General features: G+C 48.2%; 1 protein-coding gene across 3 annotated transcripts in view; it reads right to left on the bottom strand.

The window, feature by feature from the left end:
• The window catches only part of Eip78c (Ecdysone-induced protein 78C), a 98,440-nt gene that overhangs the window by 71,256 nt on the left and 340 nt on the right, over nt 1-26,844 (bottom strand). For 2 of the 3 annotated variants that reach the window (XM_076892782.1, XM_076892783.1), the window contains exon 1: nt 9,122-9,604. In XM_076892782.1, the coding sequence (XP_076748897.1) occupies nt 9,122-9,404 (283 nt within the window). In that variant the 5' untranslated portion in view covers nt 9,405-9,604. Of the gene's footprint in view, nt 1-9,121; nt 9,605-21,078; nt 21,162-26,844 lie in introns of those variants that run through there. The other variant, XM_076892784.1, reaches the window with a different exon arrangement.

Raw genomic sequence — 26,844 nt, 5'->3', positions numbered from 1 at the left:
AGATTTAACTAGATTGGTCCGCCTGGGCAAGTGGAGTTAGCTGCGTTGGGTAGCGTTACGCGTGCATCTCGCTACTGATTCTCGCCAAAAATCATCCTCGAGTTCGAACGAACCGTGCGAGTTAATATCGTCGCACCCTGTACGTGTAACGCTACAGGTAGTGCCCGGGAATGCAATTTGCATAAACGTGAAGATTACACGAAGTACAAACAAGTTCTCTCCGTCGAGTAAGAAGAATAAGGAACGTCACTTAACTTGACAAGGTTGTGTTACTTTTTGCACGGTTTGCTACGCAGGAACGAAGAACCGGTATTATTCGCGCAAATGGCGTATTTATATAACATATTTGGGAAATATGTAGAGCTGTACGCGGTTCTAGTAAAGTTTGCCAAGGGAATAAGAAACAATGGGGTCGGTGATAGGGTGCGACGTGTCAGCCAAGGGAGAAAAGGATGCGCAGAGAAAACGTGGCTTCTTTTGCTTTTTCACTCGACGGTGCGTTGCTGCGCTCGTAGAAGCGCACGCTCACTGTCGGCAGGAGGTAATGGCAATGCATGGAGGAAAACGGTAATAACGCTGAAAAGCGGTAGAGGCGGTCGCAGTGATTTAATATAACTGAGTTACAGGAAGTGAATATTATTAGCATTCGCTCGCGATGGACCTACGCGCGTTCATTTATCTCTCTCTCGTTTCTCGCGTATCTGGTTGCGCGCGTACCCGTGGCACCACGACACGCGTGCACGAGAAATACCCGAGTGTACTCCAAGTTTACTCGAACGTATAGCCCGTGCACCTGCGCGCTGGTGTGCCTGTGGGTAGCACGCGACAGTGTGCGCGGGTACGCGCAAAAAACACGGTGTAGAACAGGCAGGGGTACAGCGGGTCAGCAAGAAAGGAAATAATCACCCTTCGTGTGCGTTTAACGCGTCGACGAACGCGTGCATATACATATATATATATACATATATATGCACGCGTCTGATCGCGTACTGGACGCGTAACATGTGTGATGTAACGTAGACACTGCGCTTGAAATGCACGTGCGATTACGGCGCGCTTGTTTGTGCGCCGAACGAGTTTTCGTTGATGCTACGAAATCGCTTCGCGGTAACCACGGCCGTGCCTTTTATCTCGTGAATAACGAGCCCATTGCGGGAAGAATCGCTGCGCTCATGAGGGTATCTAACAGTTTGCATAAACGGACGATTCCGTCCTGTTTAAATATCGCCGCGGGGAGAAATGCGATTCTGTCCCGCCCGTAGACAGTTCAAACTGCGATGTACATAAGTTCGAAAAAAACTATTCGAGGCTCGTGCGTGTCTAAGTATACATTTCAGGTAAAGAATTCTCATTAATCACGAGCGTTGCACCCGTGCCAGGAAATTAGGGTGTACAAGTTCGATCTGATACGTGTGAAACAACCGATCTTAATCAATTTCCCTTAATTTTACCGTTGCATGACCACCGAGTGCCATATAGCACATTGTACGACAGTTCAATGGCGTTGCGCTACCAACGCCAGCTCCATTCTTCCTCTCTCCTTGAAACAGTATAAAACGGTATTATCGCGCCGTCGTTACAGCGTCTCGACATTACCCAAGTCTCGCGCGTTACAAGAAACCGATCCTTAACTACTTTCTCAAAAACCGTCGATTAACATGTCACTTACTTATCAATCAAAACTAAGAACAGCAAGAAAAGGAGGAAACTTTACAGTTACCTAACGCCAGTGGTACCGCGTTGCCGCAAAGAGTCTTGGAACTGGTAGGGCTAACCGTATACCCACGTTCGGAATCCGTGCTAGTAGCTTCAATTTACATACTCGAGGAGCAATATTGTCCGTTCCCGGGAAGATCGAGCGCAGCCTAGCGGGTAGAGAAAGCAGCGGAATAGGAGATGGACGGCCAGTTTCCGGGCTGGGGAGTCGCGGAGTTGGCCTCATCGTAGCCGGCTCGACGCGCGGCGTAATATCGGAGCCAACGAATAAAATTCCCTTTTCAATTACGAGCCGCGAAACCCTCCGCCCGGCTATTATTGCAACGCGCGCTATCTCGTTAAAACGTACCCGGAAGGTCAATCGTTTTACAACGGGCAACGAGCGCACGAGCGAGTTCGAAGATGTGTTCGCGGGCCTAGGGTCGACGTGTGCACTCTGCACTGCACGTGGCCGCGTCCCTCTGACCGTAGCAGCGCGTGCACCAATCTTACTAGAATGCGCCGCGTACGTATCCCGCACGCACTCCGTGATTACATTTTGTTCGTTTCGTTCGACGCGCCTGTACGCCCGCGTGCACAGAACGAACGAAGAAAGAACTAGGAAAAGTGCGAGTGGAAACCCGCGAGTCGGGACGTGTTGCGTTTCAGGCACACACCCGTGCTAAACACGCGCGGGTACCCTGGCGAGCGCGCGCGCGGGCTCGCGCGCGAGCGCTCGATCGCGCTCTCGCGTGTGCACACACTAGCATCACTTCGCTGATGATATACCCTGCCGAGAGTTCATTGCTCTTGAGGTGCAACGGAGAACGACGAGAATCCATCCGAGAGCGTTGAAGAAAGATAGAGTTAAACGGAGCGAGACACGAACTGGCGCGTTGCCGCGATGGAGAGAGACAAAAACGGAGACGCACAGCACGGAAGACGAAAGGGTATGAACGGGTGAGAGAAAGAGAGCGAGAGAGAAGGCGAGAGAGAGCGAGGCCAACCGATGATAGGAAGAGGACGCGGTTAAGAAGGTCTGAAAACTCGAAGGAGGAGCGAGAAAGACGGATTGAAGAGTATTTACCGCACGCCTCGACGACTTTTAATAATTCACACGCGATTCCCAACGCGCCGTTCCGAGTCAAGTCGACCACTCTCGATGGCTTCGTTTTCTCTGGTCGCACGCACACGTTGTCCGAAGGAAATGACAAGGCCGGTAGGAAGCGATCGAGCTGAGTGTTCGTTCAACGAATGTCCGCCGGCTAGTATCGTTCTCGTGTTAACGTAACGACACGTTATGCCTCACGCGTATGCACTGCCGATCAAAAGTGTTGCCACACTTGCTCGTTTGTAGTAAGTGGCTGATCAAATTTATTATATCAGTCGTGAATTTCACTTAATGTTATGTATCTCCTACTGCGACTCATTGGAGAACGTGTCCGACCATTAATTCGATAGGTAACACGTCGATAACGCGACGACCTACTTTTCATTGCCAAAATCGAAGCAATTATATCTGGCACTGATTAAAAGTGCCAGAAATGGAAGCGACAACCCAAATAACGTTTTTGACGCTTGTATACGATTCATCAATAGCTACTTGCTACCAAGTAACGATTTTCAGTGTATCCATCAATAACTTCCGTCGATAGCTCGCGAATGCTGAAAACCGACGTTGTTCCGGAACAATTTCAAAGCGAACTCTTTCTCGTTCTACGCTAGAAATAAGATCGCGATGCGTTTCCTAGAAACTACTTGCGAACGATTGTTAAACTATTTGAAAGCAAAGTGCGCAAGTACCGGGTATAATCATTTCGGTGAAACGTTCCCAAGGTTCCGTCGACAGCAGCGCCGTTTCTACCTGGGGCGCGAATCCCCGGAAATTCGCTTGTAAGGCACGAGTCGATTCGCGGCATCAATGGCGAAATCGAATCGACGATGGCTCGCGATCGAAAAATGGGCAAATATTGGACGCGCACGGTCGTCCAGCGTACCGACTCGAGCTTGTACCGGACACGTACCGGGTGCAATGTACCTGGATGAGTCACACGGTAACAGCGCACACATTCGCGTACGCACATGCGTCTCCACGCGCGGCCCGTGCTCGTGTGCGCCCGCGCGCCCGCGAACGCTCGCCTCTGTTCTCCTTCTCGCTTCGATTTGGTCCCCGGCGAGGCTCCTCGTCGCTCCCGCCGCGCGCCAGAAAGAAACGAAGAAACGCGGTAAACTCGCGCCGCGATACGCGGCACGAACGGTGGACAGGGAACGCCGGGGCAACCAGAGCGAGATGGAAGATAAAAATCCAATCATTTCGACCGGTTTTGCATCGCGCCGACGAGGATAATGGAATACCGCGTCACTTTTTGCCGGTGCACGGAATATTTCCTCGCGTTAATATCCGCGAGGTCTACCTCTTCCCTGGCACCTCTCTTCCCGTATCAGCGCCAGATACGTGCCTAACCGTGGCGGTATTCGCCGGCGCAAACGGCGCCGCTTACCCGATTGCCGCCAACGCGTTTAAACGTGATTCCGCGATTTCACGGAACCGTCCAACTTTTATTCGTTAAGTTTCAGGTCAGAGGAAAGTGATGGGACTATTTCAAGAGCCTGCAATGCGCGAAGAACCCAGGGTGGGTTATGTAACTATTAAGTGATCATTAGAAGTATCGAATGATTATTATCCCAACGCGAGTAAAAGTAGAATCATCGGAATAGTCCCAATCTTAATAAACTACGCGGTGCAACGTAATTACTCCACGGGCGAGAACGAGTAAAAACCGCAGTTCCGCGTTACGTTAATCCTGCAACGGTGGTAAGTGGCAAAAATCGGTGGTAGCCACGGGGGTTCGAGGTAAGGAAACGATGCGATAACCAATTGAATGCGGATAGAAAGTTAAATTCGTATGAGTGAAACGAATTATTTAATCTCGCGGGGATTATTTTTAGAGGCGGGCGGCAGGTAGTAATTTCAGATTGATTCGATTAAAAGCGAGCGCGGTGGTCGGTTTTTGCCGCTCGTTTCCTGCATGTCCGGCGAAATGCAGTTTTTACGGCACCGCGGTTCACGGTAAAACAATATACGTCAGGCTTGGATCCTTACGGCGACGATAAATTTAAAACCGGCCCCGGCGCTCCTTTCCTTTCCTTTTCTCCTCTTTGTTTTTTCTTCTTTTCCTTCTTTTTTTTTTTTTATTATTTCCCCCCCGAGAGAACTGGATTATCAAAACGCAGCGGCGTCCGCGCGCGTGCAAAAAATCCGGAAACGTATCGAAAAGGTGAACGCCATACCCAGACAAGAAACGTGTATCTGGCCGCATGAATATTAATAAAGCACGTTAACTCGACAGACGACTGTGTCGTGCTTATATTACACTCGGAAGTAGCCGGCAATTATTCAGAACCAATGACCACATTGGGAGAATCCGTTCGGTGCTAGCTGTTTGCGTGAAATAATTCGAATGCTTCGAATGATCGATGCTGTGCAGCGAAGACCACGATTGCTCGAATCGCTAACAAGTAAATGGAAACTTTTTACGTTTCCCAGAGGAGCACTTTGGGAAGAAAAAACGAAACTGTAACGAACGCGAATTACGCAAATACAAATCACCCAAATTCGTATTGTTACATCAATTATTTCCATACGAAATAATTACAAATTAGGGAGGTGTCAGCCTTGTGTCGACTTTGTGAATAGATTTTGTCCGTCACCGTCGTTACCGTGGATTAACCTCTGCACGGCTTGACGAAAGAGTTAATTGTCAAACGAAACGGTGATAAAAGCGGAAGGAATGAGAAAGAAGGCGGTCAAGAGAGGCACATCGAAAGACTTTTAAAACGGGGTTGCGTAATCCTTTGGATTTAGTTTACTTTCGTCGGTGTCGATGCCACGCACGTAGCGTGACCGTGGCACTGAACCAGCGGCACGAACTTTCTCGTGGCCTTCGTTCCAGGAAGACGATTTACGTGACACGAGGAGGACGCCAATGACTGCGAACGGCCATCGACGGTTCTAGCGACGCGACGCCTCTCCTTTCGTCAAATCGTCGCCAATGCGCGTAGATATCGAATCGATTACCATGCCGGAGCCTAGAAGCGTCCAATTCTAGCGAAACGGATTTTTTTTAAACACGATGATGCAACAGTTGCGTAATGCTATAAAAATAACATCGATGGCACGTATCGGAAATGGGTGGAACTGGTAGCTCCATCTTTTCTAATGGGCTGATTTCCTTGTTCCTACACCTGTTAATATTACGTTTCTTGTATAACTTGATCGATTTTCTTCATTTTGCATAGAAAACATGTGAGAATTCGTGTAAGCAATGTTTTTCCCGTATGGCAGTAGCATGGCTGAAGTAGATTAGATAAGTACTAGATCTGGCAATAGATCAGGGAATAGCAATTTGCTGGCAATTCTGATAATTAGACACCCACTATATTTTCCTTCTAATAAACAGAGTTCTCACGTATGTACAGACAAATAGACGCTAGTTCCACCGTATTATAAATATAAAATGATGGAAAGTCCATACATAAACATTGATTAGATGTGAGAAATTATACTTTTGCAATAAAATAAATCAAAGCGGTGTAACACGTCAAACTAGAAGATTTTCTCTTTCATAGTTCACCATCGATCAATAAAAGATCGGTCAATCACCAGAGTAAAAAAATAAAGTAATAGACCTATCAAACGAGCAAACATTAATATCATCATTCGTTCAGTCTACTCCACACTCTTTCAAACGCGAACCAACTCCTACCTTCCTCGCTTTTCGTTTGACTTGCAGCGAAACTCAAAATGTCTTCTTTGAACGGGGAACGCAAGTCGAAACCAGCTAATTAAGCGAATTCTCCGTTTCTGGTGAAAGTTCATGTCTCGTAAAAGTAGCGAACTTTATGGCTAGCCTTCAGATTTGGGCAATAAATGGAAACTGGCCAAGAGACCCTGACGAGGTCTCCATCCATCTGACAATAATATAAACGATATCGAACCAACATCAATACGCTGACATATTCAATTATTTGTAACAAAACAATTCTCGATACCGAACGCTCTTCCACATCGCTTCGACAACGACGAGATTTTTGGTACGACTGTTTTCGTGGGCCACGCAGCGATCACGTGTCGATCGTGAATTTCGAAACCAATAAAACGATGACTTAAACTCTCCCTATTTTTACGTGTTACGATCTGAACGAAATCTTAGCAATCAAATACAAAAGTTATCAGCTGGAGTTAATTGGGCGACAGACTTCGCGATCGAAGGTGCGCCAAGGTGAACTGCAGCCGATGCTATCACGAGAATTCCCTCGAACCCTGACGGATGACAGATCAGGAAATATTCACCAGTCTTTTCCCGGGGCGGAAAAGTTATCGACAGGCAGCGAGGCAACGTGAAAACTTGGAGGAAGAGGAGGAAGAAATTTCTGACGACGATCCGGGTCGTCGGGCGTATTATCGCGTCCCCGAAGGGGAGGACGGATAGTCCTGAATAGAATCAGCCGCGGCAGACCTTGACCGGTTCGAGATTGAAATTCAAAGTTGGATTTTCGGTAACCGTCGAATCGGATCGATGCCGCGGACCTTTTAGACGAATGTATAATTTAAACTGGCGACCTCCACCGTGGTCCTCGACTCCTTTCGTTGCTTCTCATGGTACTCATGGTAAAAAAAAAGGAATGGCGATTCCGTGGATTCTTCATTAATATGAAATTTTTTCATTCTATTATATGAATATATGTATATTGGATTCTCAAGTTTGTACTTAAATACGCGATAGAAATGCGGAAGGCGTATCCCAACTATTAACTAGCGGTAGAGAAGATCGTTTTATAATGCGGACTTTGTATCTCCTACGTGAGAAATGCTTCAAGTTTTGATTGCTACGTAAGGGTAAAAACATGTAACTCTATTGTTCCTCCAACGTGCCATGTCCCGAGTCGTCAGGAACTTCGCGGCCCGTCTTCGGTTGTTTTATCCCTTGGATGACACGCAAGAACTACGAATCCCCTGCAAACCGTAAACGTCCGGATACAGACGTGGAAACGTTTCACTTAGAGACAACTTAGGAACGGTTTTCAAGCATGTTCTTACCGCGTTTCAGAAAAATCCCGACACTGTGCGTGAAAGTTTGGAAACAGGTTCGAGCGAATTCCGTATTTCTTGCTGGGGAAGATACGAAGAAACGACACCATCAAATTTGAAGGAATCCAATTGAGAATTCGAAGAAATTTTTTTCTAGCATCACCTCTACAATTCACATTGACGTTACCAAGTCCTCGTTTCACGAGATGGAATTTCTACACTATCTTGAGTTCAGTCTTACTCGAACCTAAGTAACTGAATTTAAATGGTGATGCAACTCAGCCATACAGTAAAATAATGCCTATCGTGCAATAAAAGTTACACAATCTATGCCAGAATAAATAGTTCGAGAAGTCAAACGTCTCTATAGACTTTCTCTTCTCCCACTTTCGCCGCGGCGACGTTGATCGATACGATTTTCGCATTTTCCCAACGGGGACGCGGCAAAAGGGCAGCCAGATCTGTATTAGACGCGGGCACCCTAAGAATAAAACGTGTACCTCTTAGCCGTGCAACGTTGATTCGCGAATGAAATGTCAGCCCCCCCGTTCTCTTCGTAAACAGAGCCACAGAGTAGGAGAGAGGGAGAAAGAGAAGAGAGACGAAGGGGTTGGGCATCGGGCTGGATTCACAACGGGGATCGTAAAGAAACCAGTTTTCGATTCGATATTTCCATCAGACAATGGGAACGGTCGAAGAAAACTCAATTGAAAGAGAAATCGGCAGGCTGATGGTAGCGCGGCTCCCCAGACTTATATTGTATCCCGATAGGCATTGTGCCCGTCGCGAAACGAATCGCGAATATTGCGAAACGCTCGACGACCTTTCCAATTTGTATCGCAACCTTTACGGAGAGGCCTCGACGAGGGAACGATGGAAGCGACGGATAAACACGGCGAATCAGAATTGTAAAGCAAAGGAACGATATCATTAGAACAATTGGAAGTTTTCGCTTGGTCCAACGGGGGGAGGTTGCTGCGCCGCCCCAAAGCTTATTGTTTCGGGAGAGCTTTCATCTGGCCTCTCCGATAATAAAGTCAACTTTTAAGTAAATTATTGCCAGCTGCGTTCTCGATGTGAAATCAGTAGTACGTTTTATCTCGTTCGCTTTCGTAACACCTACGTTCGCGCAGCGTTACCAAACGACGCGTGAAACCGTGCCCAATAATTCGTAATTGTACCATAAATCTAACAATGATACCTCTAACCACCACGAAACAAGAAATCGGCAAGTCGATCCGAACGGAATGGTCGTAAGAGGCGCGAAAAACTCCGAGGAGAACTAAAAAGTAAATGGTGAGGCGAGGGGGGAAAAAAAAAGAAAATGAAACAAACCTTGTTTAATGACGATGCCAGGGGGCACTTGGACAATCGGTAGGGCGGCGTTCGAGGGGTTTACGGGGATGCTGGCCGGTGTTCCTGGCGGTGGCGACGCGCTGGCGCTACCCACTGAACCTGGATCGCTGAACCCCTGGGTGCTGTTCTCCTCCGGGCCGTCGAAGAAGCTCAGATTGAACTCACTACCGGCGTCGAACGACACTTCCGGCGTAAGGGTGTCTGGCGCCGGGGCGCTACCCAGACCCGCGCTCAGCGACTGGTCGATTTTGAAAACGTCCATTGTACGAAGAGGAAATGGTGATGGTGATGTCGGCGATCGCGCACCTCGGTACCAACTGCGGTCACCATTCGCGTAGCCAGCCTCGCTACGTGATTCGATTCGCGTCCGGCTCGGTGTTCATCACTGTTCGACGACTGGATGTGTGCTAGCTCCACCGTTTCTATTGCTCCTTTATTTATTTCATTACTTTTCTCATCGAGCAGCCCGCTACTTCGCGTTTCCCTACCAAAATTCGACGTGTGGGCACCAGCTTTCCGATTGTCGCTTGCACAGAGTCGCGGAATCGCGCGTCACCCTCGCGTTCACCGGATATTCACTGATTTACCAACGGTAGAACGAACGGTTTAAAAGAATACAGCAACACACATCCACTCTTTCTGACAAGTACGAAACGGAACGGAAAACACGCGGCACCTCTCGTCCCGCGTCGCGAACTCAACGAATCCGTCGACTTAGTCCAGCTTACGGACACCTTCGAACTTTTCCTAGTTTCGTTCCCTGTGTACGATCGAGCACCCTCGAGTCACGTGTCCCCCGGAAAACTCTGCGTCGAAACGACCCACGGTCACGTTCTGTCCTCTCGCGAACCGATCCACAGGACTCTGAACAGGGCGCGAACGGCGCTGAACGAGGACGAAGTTTCCTTAAGGAGATCCCCGCGGATGCGACGGTTTCGAGGAAGCATTCCTCTCGAACGGAGCTCGAGCGGGCTCAGGCCGAGGTCACTGGCCGTCGTCACTCCTCGGCAGATTCTCAATGAAGCTGTCCGCGCAGACGACTGACGAACAATTTTGGCACGTCTACCGCCTGGTCAGGCAACGTTTTATCATTTAATCGCTCGCCTTCAAAGCGGCTTTCGAACACATTAGGCGTCGCTCTCGTTCATACGATTCTTGTTATTCTCCAGACACGACGGCCTGGGGGCAATGGTTTTCGGTAGCCTTGGGCAGCCTATTATTCAATCTGATACGATTACGCGGTGGCGCTTTACTACGCTCGCCGTGACACGTTTCTATTTACCCGCGATCGTTATCGGGGCCGCGACGTCGCGATCGAGAGGAACGAATTCGTTTTACTTCTTCTTGGTCTCTTCTTTTCTTTTTCTTTTTCGACGCAGCCACGCTCGAAGTGGAAAACTCAACGGAGACACCTTCGTGTGTATCTTCCTCGCGCCTGTTCCCAGAGCACCACGCGTTCGAAACACTTCTCTTCAACGTCGCGGCTCGATCGAGCAACAGGCCACACTTCTTCGCTCCTTGGACGTGACGAAGCGAACGATTGATGATGATCGCGCGGCTAGTTCGAACCGAGTGAAACGAGAAATTGTGAGAGAAAAAAAAATGGGAAAACAGATGATGAAAAAGAATCAACGAAGACACGTTGGTTCGAGGTGAAAAGCGTTAAAGAAACGGAAGCACGAAGAACTATTACGAGCTGCGAACTGTTACTTAAGGTTTCGTTGAAAGATGCTTTTCCCCAAGGTTCGATTTATTCTCTTTTTTTTCCTTTCCTTTTTTTTTTTTAATGATCCTTCTCCCCACGTGTCGATCGAAAGCAGAGATCAACGAACCACCGAACTATTTGGTCGCGAACGGAATACGAACGTAGAAAAGAAAAATCCGCACTTCACTGGCACCGTGTCATAACTTCCAGCGAGAGGAGACCCTTCTCGTTAGCTGTCTCGCCTGCGGGTTGCGAAAATCCGTGAGATCGCGATCTTCGGAAGGGTTCTACATTGTTTGAGAAGACGCGTGATATCGCCTTCGTGCGAGGGCATGTTCTCATCGGCATCGTTATCTTCCCCTCCGACTTTCCTCGGTACGTACTACGAGTTTCCGCTTGAAAAAGAAACGACACGAGGGTTCAACCCATTATTTTTCTGTTTTTTTTTTATTTTCTTTTTTTTTTTGCTTATTCGAGATCGAGAGATCGGTAGTTGCTTTCCGCTCTCTTTCCGCGGCTTTTTCTCTCCTCCTCTCTGTTCTTCCTGTTCGTATCAGATCTCTTTTCCTTCCTCTTAATTTTGTTTTGTATTTATTCGTTTCCTTGTATCTACGGTTGTCTACCTTTTTTCGCGTGTCTCTCTTTTATTCTCCTCGCTCCACAGTGGAACGTTCTACGGGAAGAACTTTTTCCGTGTAACGCAAGCACGGCCTGTTCCGCCGATTTTCAGTGGATCTGTGGTCCCCTGGCTTTTCACGTGATCCATCGCTGAAAAGACAAATCAAAACGAAACGAAAATCAGAAACTAAAGGCAAAAACCACGGCTTGGAAACGCGACCGACCGGAAGGAACACTTTTTCGTGACAATGTGTGTATATGTATAAGTAAAGAACTCAAAGTTTGGGCATGCATCGTCGACACCATAACATACGTGTTCGTTTTGTTAGATGATAGAATATAATACGAGTAATGAAAAATTAATAATCAGTACAAAATGAATGATAAAAGGATCGTTTTTATATGCCCGTAGAGCGATCAACAGAAAAGATCAACCGCTGAATGGACATTATTGGCGTCGATAAACATTCGATTAAGGCTGTTTGTATCATAACCATTCAGCGTACAATGACATTCGGTGGATACTATACGTGTAACATATGAGGATAAACGTTGGTTTCTGGCTGGAACGATTTAAATTCCACGACGATCGAAGGACAAGTTATTCGACCATCGAATTCTCCGTTGACGAGGCATCGACCACATTTCTCTTGCGTTCTACAGTTACAAAATTAAGAACAGACGATACGAAACCGACAGCAGCTACTTCGCCGAGACAAACTTGTTCGCGGTTAAGAGATGCACGCGAACCATCCCGCTGTTGGATCGAAAAACAGCGTCGATAACGGCTCCGAAAGCAGGATCGAGCATGCCAGGAGGAAGTCGTTCTCCTCGACGGTTTTTCGGTCGATCCATCAGAGGCGCGGTTCGATCGCCGAATATTAAAGGTGGTTTTATTTTTCCCCGGCAGATATTTTTCCCAAGCGGTAACAGCTAAGAGGAGAAAGAGAAAGGTGAACGAGAGGAGCAACGGAGTCGATAGAGAGGGAAAGATCGCGAAAGGAAAAAGACAACGAGACCAGAGAGGAACACGAGGAGGAGAGTGAGAAAAAGCGAATGTCATTGCCGTAATCTTCGGACGTTGACTTCCTCCTGGTTCGTCCCTCCTTCCTCTTGGTCGCAAACCCCCCTCCAACAGAACTTCACCCTATCCCCCTCCCCTCCCACAACCACCAGAATTCGCTCTCTTTGTCCTCTCCTTCTCACCTGTACGTTCTTCTCCACGATTTTCTACCTGCCTCTCGTTTCCTCTTTCGTTCCCCTTTCCTCGATCTCTCTCTCTCCCTCCAATTCGCGGTTTACGCGCACACCGTATTCGTGTCTCTCTCTCTCTCTCTCTCTCACTCTCTCTCTTCTTTTTCTTTTTTCGTTCAAACCGAGGCTCGTTACACTCGTCCGCTGGTAAGCCTCAAATATTTTCGCAACGATTCGCGCGCGAACTTTTCTCGACCACCATCGCGCATTTTAATAAATAACGTCGTCGAAAGTATAGAACGATCGGACGGTGTTGCGAAACGATGTTACATTGGTTACGGAGGGGACTCGGTAAAAGGAACAACGTGATAATTACCGAGGAATTTGAAACTGATCGTTGGAATGAGACTAGAAACGATCGAGCCTTAAGGGTCGCTTTCGAATGGAGAAATTATGCATCAGCGCATCATCGATCGACAAGCTGGTGCATATACGAGTCAAATGTAATTAGAGAATTGAATTGGAAAATTCATGTAGAATGATCAATGCTCGTTCCTGTAACATACGTCTCTATTATAATACCGTGGAAATGAAAGATTCACTCACTCGATATAGAAATTATTTTCCGTCACTACTCTCATAGTTATCTTTATCAATGTGCTTGTAAAAATCTGAATGACTAAAGACCAAATTCTACTCGATTGCACAAAATTCCTCGAACGAACTTCAGCTAGAAACAAGCGAGCTTTCCTTCAGGGAAGCCTGGTAAATAAAGCCAAGCCGCGTTAATCTAAATCCATCTCCGAAAATGAACGCGTACGCCCACCGCGGCGAGACGACAGCCCAGCACCGGGACCGGGAACAGATTCGGCATTCGTCTCTCCCGCGAGCAGCTTAACACGGAATTACGAGCACTTCGCGGCTCGCGCCTACCTGTTCCCGTATTTCAACAACCGGCTTTTTCGCCGAGCGGCGCTCGCACAGCGTGGCAAAGGACGAAATCACGGTCTCGAGCGGCGGGCTATGATTCAAAGTCTCGCCGGTGTGTGCAACGGGGAGGCGTACGCGCCGCGGGATATACATTACCCGCGGTATAATCCGCCGCGAATGATTTATAAATCGAGTGAATCACGATTTGGCACGAAGCAAAAACGGTAATCGGGAATTAGCATTTGCATGAAAGGGTCGGTTGTAAAGATCGTATAGGTGTGCGGAGGGGTGGTGGAAAGGGCGAAAGGGTCGGTAGGACAAGGATGGATGGAAGGAGGAAGGGGCATACGGCATACGAGCGGCGCGCAGCCCTTGTCCGACAAATCGGTCGCGTAAAGGCGAACGCCGGTTCGCAGAGAGCGGAGGCTCGCAGTCCGAATGGCGCGGTTTCGCGGCCTCGCAGACGGTCATTTGTCTCCTGCAACGCCTGACTCGGTTCCGCGTTCCATCCGCGTCACAAGTCAGTGCGTTCACCTTGCCTCGAGTTATCAAAATCGTATACGATGCGATAGCCCCGGTGCACGCGCGTATTCTTGGGCCTCGATCGCGCCACGTGCTCGCGTCTCGAAGGAACCGGAGTACCGATTGCCACATAGCTGAAAGCTTTTTCAATTCTCACTTTCGTTCTTGCTCTTCGCGCGCTTTCCTCCCGCGTTGTTTATTCCGACCGATGGGGCATTCTGTATGTCCGCGTCTATTTACGAGGAATTTATGCAAAAATTTACGCGATAAACACGCCGCGAAAGATATACGCAAAATATCTCAAGTGAGATGTTGACGTTTATTCCTCTATTTATTTCATTCATTCGTTCCAATCGAAAAGAGAATTTACTGTCTCTCCTTCTACTCCTTTTTTTGTCGTTTTCACTGTTTCTGGTCGCGTGTTGCGATCATTCTTAGGGAAATTTTCCTGGATTTAAATAACCCAACACCCTCCCGGTTAGTAGCCGAGACCAGCTAAAGGGAATTCGAGCGTGACGTAACCTGGCCAAGGTGGATTTAGGTAGCCGAGTTTCCTGGAGCTTTTTGCTCGATTCGTAACAGAGTTACGCAAGAGTTGTATATCGATGAAAAGTTCGCTCGGAAGGGAAAAGCGCGTTTACGTAGAAATTGGAGTAAGAGAAACGAGCCGGACGATCACGTAAGAACGAACGCGAACGCGTTCTTCGTCGTTTACTTTCAATTAACATAATTACTAGCGTAGCCGTCAGAGTTCGCACGACACCGAAAATTGTCCTCCTCGCAGCGATTAACAGTTCCCGATCTCACGCTTTCAGGTTATAACGGAACTATTTTTCGAGACGATTTTTCCATCGTCGATCATCTAACGGAGCAGCAGAGCTACGCCAAAAATGATCCCCGCTTAACGAGAGAACCGGGACTGGAATAGCAACGAGGTCCCGCGACTTCCTCGCTAATTATCCGTGCGCGGTGCATGCGATTCGATAGGGAAATAAAAGGGAAGAAGCGAGTCGACGAGCCGATGGCACGGCCACGAGTGTTTTTACCTGCACGAGGCCTGCTGGTGGAAACACGGCTGCATCCGGCACACGATTTTTCCTGCGCTCGCACTATCCAGCGCGATCTCGAACGACGGAGGGAAGGTTAAACGTCCTCGTCCTTCCAGGATAACAGGACGATGCCACCGCGGACGGGAGAAAAACGACCACGCCAGAAATCGCGGACCGTGACTGGTTCCGCTTAAAGGCTCGTTCACACGTTCGCGCGAGCAGACCAGTCGCGTGTCTTCCCTCGTCAACCAACAGGCGGGCACAGAACTTTCCTCTGTCGCGTATCGGAGACCAACCGAGACACTTGTGTACGAGCGATCAATCCAAGGGCCACGGTTCCCACGAACGATGGACGGCGGCGAGAGTTCGTCACAATTATCGAAATCGCGATTCACAGGCTCGAACGATCGCGTCCACTTGGATCAACTAAGTCCGGCGCACTGAACGTCACTCGGCCTCCGTAACGATCTCTTTCACTGGGGGGATCATTGTCCGTGCGCGTGTAACCGCGGAACAACAGTAACAAACGGCGTCAACCCACGGGGATAAGGACAACAACGCCGACGGCAATAAGGACGTTGCTGGACGCTGTTGACCAACGCGATTTACTTCCAACTTGGCTGTGACCTGTTGCGCCGCTCGTATCGACGTCGCGGTTATATCGATGACGAGCAAGTGTCTTCCGGTAACCGACTACGGGCGTAACGGCAACATCCTCCGGTACGTGGCGATATGGCGCGAAACGATGAAAATGTTCCAAAGCAAGAGTGAACGAATGCGAAACGAAACGAAAAAAAAAAAAAAAATACAAAAGAGAGCAAAAAAAAAAACGAGAAGAACATAGGCGATACTCGCAAAACTTGGAACGAAACGAAGCAGGTGCAGGGGGATGATGATGGTAGACGCGGCGATCGAAAAAGGGGATGGAACCGGGGCAAATAGCCGCGAGCTGCCCTGCGTTACGATCACGTGCGTTTGTCACGAGTCGCGGTGGTGTATACGGAGCCGACTCGCTCGCTCTCGCGCGAGTGCCGAGAGCGAGTTCTCTCTGTGTGTTTCTTCGCGCTCTGTCTTCGTCTCCGCGAACCTTGCTCCGTCTCTCTCTTCCTCGCACCCGCGTCTACCCGCTTTCTACTTCTCGCTCGCACCCCGTGACCACCTCGCGCCGCGCCTCTTATTCCCCGTCTCTATCCTCGGCCGTCCCGGCGTCGCAGCTCCGCGCGAGGGGAGTCTTACCTGTGAGGTAAGTAAAACCGGCGTTCGCGTCGTACGTGTTACGGCATTGCGCGACTCGTCGGATTCGTAGCCCCACGCTCCTCGTAGCCATTACGCGGCGGGGTTCCGCGGTTCCCAGCGAGCGGAGGGGATCGTGAGCGTGCGAGCGAGCGAGCGAGCGAGCGAGCGGACGCGCCGCTGCGAAGCACGCGGGAGCGCGGTGGAAGAGGCCAGCGAAAGGGTGATGGTGGAGGAGGAGGAGGAGGTGCGGAGGTGGTGGTACAAAAGTGAACGAAGAGGTGGTAACGATGATAATGCAGCAATACAGGGGGTGACGGGCGAACAGGGAGCTTGGGAGGGTTTGGAAGGAGAGGCGAGTGAAAGAGAAACGGAAAGGGGGTAAGGTGGAAAGAGAGAGAGAGAGAGATGGGAGAATTAAGCGACTGGGTCGGAGGTGAGTCCTGGAAATGGTAGGGGTAGAGGGACTACGGTGGTATCGCGATGGTGCGGAGCATATCAGAAGGGGGGAGAGGAGAAGGTGAAGTTGGAGGTGAGCCGTGTCGTTTGAATCGTCCCCGGTGGGGGTAGCGTGGACCAAGGCACGCTGGTAGAAGAGGGGAGCGAACCGTGGACCACGGGTGGGGTGGACGAGTGGACCAACTGGGTTCGCCAGCAACCCGCGGTTTATTGACCGAGAAGTGCCGGGAGAACCGAACGGTCGGCCGTGTTCGACCCGTTGCTAAAACAGAATTTGTACCGGCACTTTATGCGTCTCATCTACGCGAGTCGCGCGAAACCGACGGAGACGGAGGAACGTATCGGCTAGGCGGTAAGAGGGGACGCGAGGCGAGATAAGAAGGGGGAGGGCGAAGGGAGGACGAGGAAGATTTCGCGATGCAGGAAGAGTCGGCGAGCGACCTCGAGCAGCGTTGGAGGGAGATCTTCTTGATCGTCCGCGAGGAGGATGGAGAACGCGCCCGCTTGGGGTTGCAAAAATTTCGCTGATGAACGACCAGAGATGAAGAAGAGTGGGCGAGAACGGGCGGGCAGCGGTGCGAATCGACGTAAGCTGTTGCGCTCTCGCGAATTCTGACGATTCAATTAGGCGGGTACCAGCGGCAACCTGATCGTGAGGGAAACCGCGACCACGTTTCCCGGTCTCCCGATTCGATTTCAGTTCTGGAATGACAAATACTTTTCTAACGTTACCACCCTCTGAAAGGTGGTAACAAGTGAAATTTCACCTACGACAGAGTTACGGGGTAAATCGTTCCGCACACGGACGATACACGTAAACGCGCGCGACGTATACTCGTTAGGCGGGCCGATATGCGTCGAACGCGATCACGGCTGCGTTTGCAATTAAGCGAATTAACTGGATGTTCGTCGAGCACGCGCGTCTCCGGCTCGTTCGTAGACGCGTTTCGCGCCGGGATGCAATTTACGCCGACGACGTTCCGCGTCGACACAACAACCGGAATAGATAGAGGCGTGAAATAATAGATCGAAGACAGCAGCGCGCCCTCGACACCGCGAACTCTATTATCATCGGTCAAATCGTGAAGCCGCACGGGAAGAGCCGCGTTTACCCGCGATACATGGTTAGAACCTCTTATAATACACGGTGTTATCGTTGCCTGTTGCCCTTTACCTTCTACAGATTGGCCGTGGGGACCGATCGATCGACGATAGACCATTAGATCGATGTTATCGGGGCCGCCTAACATGGAGAGGATCGGACGTATCGACGCGAACGATCGAGTTAGACCGCGATCGGTTCGATGACTTATCTCTCTCATTCGCCGGGTAACGCGAACGGCCGTTGCGTTTCCTGATCGAACCGCGGTGAGAGAGCTGGATCCGAAGGAAGATGGCCGGCGGTGTGGAACGTACACTGGGAACGTTTACGAGAAAGGGATGAAGTCCCCGTGTAAGTAAGTCTGTCGGCTGCCGGTGACCACACGGTCGCACACTTGTCGGGAAAGGAGATGCGCAACTCGGTGTAATGAACCTGGGAAACCGGTTACATCCGCGCGCGTATATATACAGATCGGTTCGGCCTGTACTTACGTTACATTACGCGGACTGCTGCTGGTCGTGCTATCGCGGTGCAACGGATCGAGTACTCGTATCGTTTGAAAGTCGAAATCGTTCGAAATGCTCGATCGGACGCACGAGAGGAATTCGACACGAAAGATCGTTTTCATGGATAAATAAATGCCCGATGTTGGAACAGAGTGGAGAGTAATCGAATATTTTTTCTTCGAGAGACGAGAGTCCGCTGTTCGAGTGTACAGTGGAGATACGGTTCGTATTATGCGAATTTCGTCTTCGAGTACCGGGGAACAAGTTACGTTACAGCTACGCTCGAATCGCACGGCACGATCGAGTTTCAAGAGCCACGAAACGCATAGCTTAATTGATACGTTAGCCAATGCTGTTTTTGGGAGATACTAATCCGTTTTCACTTTAGAGATCCATTATCCAGCGAACGCAGAAAAAGCTCGCATCCCAGGAGCGTTACGCGCCTCGAATTTCAACCATTCCCGTCCGGAAGCAGCGGTGCAACATTTATGCCACTGGATGCAACTCCTGCGTTTTCGTGGTAATCATTGAAAACACGATAATGCAACAGTATATCCGGCCCGCTCGCTAAATCTATTTTATTCATATTCAATTACCCGGTCGGGCTACGTTCGCTCACCGAAAGTAAATTTCCCGCAAATCCCTTGTATGACTAGGGGTGGAATATCTGCGGCGAAACGACCGCAAGAACGCGTACGAAACTCGTTGGACGCGTTTCAGACGATAAAATTCGAGGTAAAAAGATATAATCGAGTGAATAAACACCGGTACAACCCGATACTTCATCGACGATCGCGCATAAAACACTCTTATACCTATCCCTCTTATAAATTATTCTCACCCCTGCCCACCGTTCTCCAAATTAATCGCGAACACGAATCTTCGTATCGAACGGTTCCTCCTTTCCCCGAATTTTCATTTGGCGAAGCTTACGATTAACCGATCTCGGTTAGCTTCGAATTAACACGGTTGTAATCGCGAATTATAAATTTCCGCGACAGTCGCGTCTGGTTCCGGGGCCCGCGGGGCGGGATTTCCTTGAATCACCGACGTTTCATTGTTAAACTGGAAAGGGGAGACGGGGTGCACCCTCGAGGTGGCGCGGTAAAGGCGGTCTTAAGGGAAGAAAAAATGTCAGGATTCAATTACCGCGGGGCAAAGCGGCGAGAGCGGAACTTCCGGTCGCCGGGATCTTCCGGCTTGGCGTAAACCGTTCCCGCATAAAGGGAAGGATAAAGAAAGGGGTGGGAGGCGCAGGTAAGCGGACCGGGAAGAAAGCTCTGGGGAAAGCTACGTGCCCTAGGCGGGAGGAAGGGGTGAGTTTGAATGGCGAACTGGTGCGCAGGAGATGGGGACGAGGTTTGGGGGTTTAGCGCGAGAAGTAACAGAGCTAGGATAGTCGAAGGGGTAGGTAAGAGAGAGAGAGAGAGGGATCGGGTGGTTGAAGAAAACACATAATAGGGTAGGGCGCTTTGCTGCCGCTTTTGAATCGATCCAACGCCGGCTACAGCTGGAGTCTCATCCCACACCGATTCGGTCAGCGGTTCTCATTCACCCTTCGTTTCCTCCTTAACGCCGCAAGGATTATCGTGAATAGTTCACGCGAGACAATTGTAAGATCAACCCTTTTGAAAGATGGTTAACTTCTTCGCGAAACACTAGGCTTTCGTCGACTGCCGTCTCAAGTTATTCAGCTAAAGTTTTGAAACGAGTCCTTGCAAATTCTTTTCAGATTTGATACGTGTTTCTTCTTGATCTCGCAGGCGCCCTCGAGTTCTTTTCGCGCAATGAAATCGCGATAGGTTGGACGAGGCGAATCTGTTACAGAACGAGTTTGTAATTTTCTGATCTTGCAATTGTCTTATGGCAAACGTATAGAAGATAACGAACGTTTAACCCCGGCTTTAAAACTGCCGGGATAGGGGCAAACTGCCCGAGGGTGAGCTGACTCGTGGGCTCGAGCTGCTCCTATTAGGCATGTACGTGTCAAGCACGGATGAACGAGCTTTGAGTACACTTGCTACCCCGGGCCGTTCAAATACGCGGCCGGTTATTAATTCGCCGTTGTCCTATCACGGGCCTCGAGTAGGAATAAGCCGAACGATAAATCAAAATTGCGCCTCGCAATCGGCCAGCATTATTAGCTGACGGTTGTCCAATGGAGAATCGCGTTTCGTCGACTGGCTCGTCGATCGCTCGCGAGTGATTGACTAATTCCCTGTTGCCGCGATTTTCGCTCGTTCGATCTCGGATCTACCCGTCCGTGGTGAATGATAAAACTGTCAACGGCCAGAACCAAAAGCCAATTTCTGATGTCCGTAGCCATGACGAGAAATGGATGCGCGACATTTGTTCTCGATGCGTTCGAATTTCAGATAAAAATCTCGTCGTTGAACAACTTCTTCCGCTTGCCAGCCATTTATCAACTCGATCAAGCTACCCGATGGACGCGCTTTAAGCAATCGCTTTCACGTAAAGAGGCTTGCTTTTCGCTGGCAATAACTCCGCCGCAAGTCAGCGTTCATTTAGCAAAGGTCAGCCCGTGTGCTCGCGTAGAAATAACAGGCGGATTAAATTGGACCGGGGAGCCAGCGCGATCATTTATAATAAAGACTCACCGTTGTTGTTGCGTAGGATAGAGGCAGGACTCGTTGCCTCGAGAGGGCTGCTGGGTTCTTCTGTACTTGGCTCCCTCTTCACGCTGAAATAGAAACATATATTATGTATTCAATCGAACAAAGGAGAAGAGAAAAAAGGAGAGAAGCAGAGAGTGCGCAAAGGGTAAAATTGGCTCTAAAAGTAGTCCAAGATCGGGCATGTAAAGGGGAAAGCGATTTCTGGAACCAGGGTTGTTCGGTTCCACCCCCGGATCGTTTTGTTCACGGATACCTTCCTCTTATCGCGCACGGGGATGGCTTCTGTTTGCGCGTAGAGGGTAGGATCTTTGACTATGGCCCTGACTCGATTCGAGCAATCAGGGTTGACCCAGTTTTGAGTTCAATTTGCACGGTGAACGCGCGTTCGCCTTAATCCGGCCGAAATGAAAATGGACCGACTGGGGTAGAAAAAAAAAAAAATCGAAGATTAATGGCCCTACGGAGGCAGGCTAATTGTACTGCACCAAACGACAATTGCTGTGGGGAGAAGCAGCGCCAATTCGATGGGCTGGGGTCGTATTAGCGTATCTGCGTTGCCCTCAATTTTCATTACAGACGGAGAAATCTTTTTTCCGATTCTTGAAACCCGTTCGGATCGTCTTGCTTTTATTCAGCCGATAAAAGAAAGCACAGTTTACGAAATAATCATTTTCTTCGCCTCTCGCTCTGGTTTCGGAGATAAAGATCGGAATGAACATTTCGGAATTTACCACGCGAAACGTTCCCCTTCGTTCCATGCGAAATTTACGGGAGCAAGATTATCCGGCAACAAAACGGAGACTCGAAAATAAACCACATTTACTTCCATCCATTTTCAACAGCCATTATTGCATCTCCGTTGTTTAATTTCACGTAAGAACAACTTCCGTCATCCTTCACCGGGAAGGAGAAGCACGGGTCCGCGCGCTAAAAGGAGCTGCGCGCTAATAAAATCCGCTGTCAACCAGTTGAACGAATTATTTTCTCGCTGACCTAGAAAACTCGACCGTATTAAAGCTTGATACGGTTTCGTGATTCACGGTGGGAACAATGGTACAGGGTAGACGGACGTGATAAGGAGAAATTATACCGAATCCTCGTACGGTCAGCTGTCAGGTCCCATAAGCCATCAACGCAAGTCACCCGTGAGTCCGACGCTACTGTTGACCACTATATTAGAGTCAAATGTTAACGGGGCTTCGAATAATTCTCTTCGATAGCATTCCGTTCGAGTAATCTTTAAGAGAACGAAAATTACGAATGAAATCAAACTATTCGAAGGTTTTTGTACGATTCTCAACTGTAGTCTATGCTCAGTTTGTAACGTTTGACCAATGCGAGGACATTTGTCAATTTCGTTATCAAATTTCGTTGATCGCATCGACGCAAGTTAGGCGGTGTACGCGTACAGCCAAATACTATCGCGAATTGTTCGTCCGTGCTCTAGGGAGTGAGATGAAGAGCCCTGGTGACAGATTGCAGGGAGATAGCGAAGGAGGGTTGGTTACCGCTATGGACTCCATACTAATAGTCAGATTTGTGTGGCGGCACAGACGTTAAACGCAATTTCGTTAACAGTAACGATGACACGTCTTGCCATATGTATCGCGATACAAATCTCAGATTATACGTGGTGTTTAACGATCATTCGTTCTCGTACGAAGAAATCTTACGACTTTATTCGTTACTCGAAATAATACACGGCAAACACGCGGTCGACAACTCGAAAAATCGTTCGCGCAAATATTTCCTCCGCGAGCTCGTGTTTGAGCTCGTTCAAAGAGGATCCGAGTCCATCAATAACCGATAGATCTGAGAGGATGCGGCACGGATCGACACCCCCGGCGTCTGGTAAGGGAAGCCGCTTCCTCTATGAATAGATATCCTATTTCGGAAGCCGAAGTACGTATTATCGAGCGGCAACCAATATCCCGCGATCACTTTGAGCCCGCGATGATGATGACAGGAAACTGTACACCATAGGGTGGCGTACCCGCTCGGTACACCGCTATTTCCGGGTGTCGTCGATAATTATTACCGCCTGCCAAGTTCGAGACGGGCGAACTGGGTCGCTCGAAAGTATCCGTGAACCGAAAATGTGGACAATCACGCGCGATCTGAGTTGCAAATGTGACCCGGAACGAGGGGCGGAAGGGGTGTATCGGTGTAAATTGCTAGCGGAACTTCAGCCACGTTTACAGAGTGATAATAGGGTATTTTAAGTAAAATTGCGGCACCGCGGCTAGTGTATCTCAAGCATATATAGGTTAACTAACCCGAGACTATCCTCTTACCGTGGACGTTCGTATCGATCATTCGTAAGAAAAGTACGTGTAACAATTTTAAAAAGATAACGAAGACCGAAGAGAGTGGCGCTTACGATATGCGAACATTTCTAACGATACGCGAACGCGCATAACACTTTCAGATGAACGTCAATTTCGACATTTCCATCGTGGCGTTAAAAATAGAGCCGGTAGGTAATTAGATTTAGCTAGTAACGAGCAGAAGAACGAACGTACCAGTTAACGTGGAAAACGGAGCACCGCCGATGTCGGTTAAAGTGTATTGCCGCGTGTTCGCGTCACGGCAATAAAATGAATAATATCGTGTGTCGATCTTGGTCGAAGATACACTGGAGCCTAAGTAACCGAGGATCAAAACGGCAGGGAGCACCGTTCGCCGGTAAAACGCAACACCTATTACAGAACAAGCACGGTTGTTACTTTTAATTTCGCGCCAAAACGCAACGGCCGGTGTATCTGCCCCCCTCGAAGTTACTTTGAAACAAGGGAAATAAGCTAAATTAATGGCAACGGCATAATGGCAGTTAGCCACGCGTATTTTCATTTCCCATTATACGCGCGTAATGGAGAATTATCAGGCACAGCCTCGACGTAGGAAACAATAATATCGCTCTGAATGGATTTTTAATACCGCCAAATCATTGTCGAGCCTCGACGCCGCGGTCATATTGTTTCACGTTAAGCACACACAATCGAACCAGAATTTGTTACATCGAGTCGAGACGAAAATAGCAAGCGATTCAAATTTTCTCCAAGACCTAGTTGTAACCTCGAATCTGATTAAACTCTACACGGATAAATTTATCATTTCTCGAACAATTAATCGCGAGGAAACTGGATTCAAATTTTAAGGGAATGATTTATCGTTAGAAATTTCTGTTCGTTTCTACTGTACGAAATAAGGGGAGCATCGTGAATGAGCGGTTTCGCGAGTAAATCGTAAGAGAACAGCGTAATAAACGGTTGGTACACTTCGCCAACGAGAAAGTGAAGAAATAAACAATCTCTGGCGAGGTTCCCCGCCTAGATGCATAGTTGGGCGGCGATTGCTCGTGCCGAAAGTATTCCGCGTAAAGGGGAAAAAGAAGTCGTGGTAAACGCAGAAGACGGTTGGAGGCCGCTGAGGAGAACTTTCGTTTCGAAATAAGGATTGTATGATGAGTGGGCAGAGATGGCACCGAAAGATATGGAAATAGAATTTCGTCTAGCGAAAAGAAAAAAAGGAACGCGAGGTAGGGAGAAGCCAGAAGTAGGTTGATAAATCGGAGAAGGCATCGCGGAAAAGAATGCCGCTGCACGGTGAAATCTGCGCTTCTCTAACTCGTTTACTCGCGTACAACCCCGTTAGGTTAAAAGGAGAATGAAAGAAAAATTGTAACATCGATCGCGAATTTCTCCGAGTATTTATATTTCTTTCTTTGTATTCCAAAGTTGTTCCGCTTTGAGGAGAAGAAACATTCCGCGCGAAATTTGAGCGAAAAGTTGCTCGTATTTGTAACGGCTTCTTCGTATCTGTCTAAAAATAAAGAAACTTATTCTGAAACAAAGAAGAGCGAAATTAGGTCGATGGAACGTAAGGGCTCTAGCAAGGTTACGCGTTACTCTGGAAAATTACCATAATTTTTCACCTGTATCTTCGTTGGAGATAAAGCGAGAACACTTTGCCAGTCAATTTTCGTCACGCCATTAACACTCGCAAGGGAAACGCCGCTTAATGACAACCCAAGTAAATGGACACACCGTTACATAGCGCGTGAAAAAATAATGAACGCTGTTCATGCGCTCATTGATCCAGACGCAAAGAAATAGGGTATATTAACACATTCCACCCGGTAAACGTCTCGACTTCCGTTCTGCCAGTTCGCGTTATAAAACGTCTGACGAAAGGGAACGCGTGATTTTTATTTCAAACCCCGCTTATTCAATCTCTTTTCTCTCTGCCCGTTCACAATGTATTCAATTAAATTCCTTTATTCACGCACTATAAACCGCCGGCGAAGTTTTACGGTTATAAAGACCATCCCGGCGCTTACATTTTAAAATAATGACTAAGCACGCGAAATCGACTTGCTCGCCTCGCGAAATTTCCATTCAGAATTTAAACGGCCAGTTCATTTTCCGCGGTCCGCTCCACTGTCTAACCATCTCGCCTCCACGGGACCAGTTATTTCCCATAGACAGGACGACCATTAATTGTGCGAGCGAACGAAGGAATATTAAATTTACAAGAAGAGGAAGACCGCGTAGGACGAGGTTATTAGAAATCTCGCATACGGATAATTTGGTGTACACAAATGAATTATTCGAGTACAATTATCTGGAACATTAAATTATCTCTCGCAAATATTAACAGCGAACGTATAACGTTTGCGTTGCGAATCGTTAATATGGAGGAACTATCGGTCACAAACGTGTATCTTTGTTTATTGTGTGTTCCCGAATTTCATGATCGTTCAAGTATAATTGGAATATTAAATCAATATTTCTAACAAAGCACTAGCGCGATGGACATAGGTTTGTGCTACGAACGATTAATATAAAGGAACTATTGGTTTCGTATCAACGTTTGAAGGACGCGGCACAGTTGTCTACGCATGAATCATAAGTTTTGTACTCGTAGCAAAACGCTAAAACTGGATACGTAATATCAGAGTAAAAAATTAAAATTGTTGTGTGGTAAAAATTTGATAATATAGACTAAGACTTCTTATTCGAGGTATCGCGAGAGCTCTTGTTATCTTCGTAAACGCGAATTCGATTCCTCGGAAGGAAATCAATCAGCAGCTCTTGGTTTTGCTACGTTTGACCGTTTGTATTTTTAAACCGGCTGAATAAAAAACAAGGCTGAACACTAGGAGACGAGACGTGATGCTTTTAAAGTCTGCATTATTGAATGATACCTGTACAATTGTATTCAGCTCCAGAAATACGGGCGCGGAACAAAACGCGACTCTATCGTCCTCCCTTAGGGAAGGGGGAACACGTTAGAATTTCGTTCACCTTGTTGATTTCTGCATAACCGTGTAATGGAAGAAAAACAGAAATAACGCGCAACTTCAAAGGCAAAATTTCCCTGTGCTGTGTGAAGCATTATTACCTTGTGCATTAAATAATTCCTAATTTTATTATGGAATTTTGTGAGAAAAATATTTATCGAAATACGAGGTTAATTCAGTCCTTTCGAATATTACCGCCATTGTGTTAGACCTCTTTTAATTGTGCTTATACGTTTCCTCTTCTAAACGTACTGACATACACACACACATATATATAAAGTAAAATAATGCAACATTATACGCTTTACACGTCAAACGAAACGATATCCCGTATTGTACTAGTTACAAAAACGCTTTGTATGTCCAATAACAACTGTTGAACAACTTCAGAGCGAGAGCTCCATTTTTTCCTACGTGATTATTTAAATGGTAGACACTTTGAACGT

The sequence above is a fragment of the Xylocopa sonorina genome, chromosome 3 (assembly GCF_050948175.1).
Source record: "Xylocopa sonorina isolate GNS202 chromosome 3, iyXylSono1_principal, whole genome shotgun sequence".
In the NCBI taxonomy this organism is placed as follows: Eukaryota; Metazoa; Arthropoda; class Insecta; order Hymenoptera; family Apidae; genus Xylocopa; species Xylocopa sonorina.
Note: the sequence above shows the minus strand (reverse complement) of the source record. Positions and strands in the feature narration are given on the sequence as shown.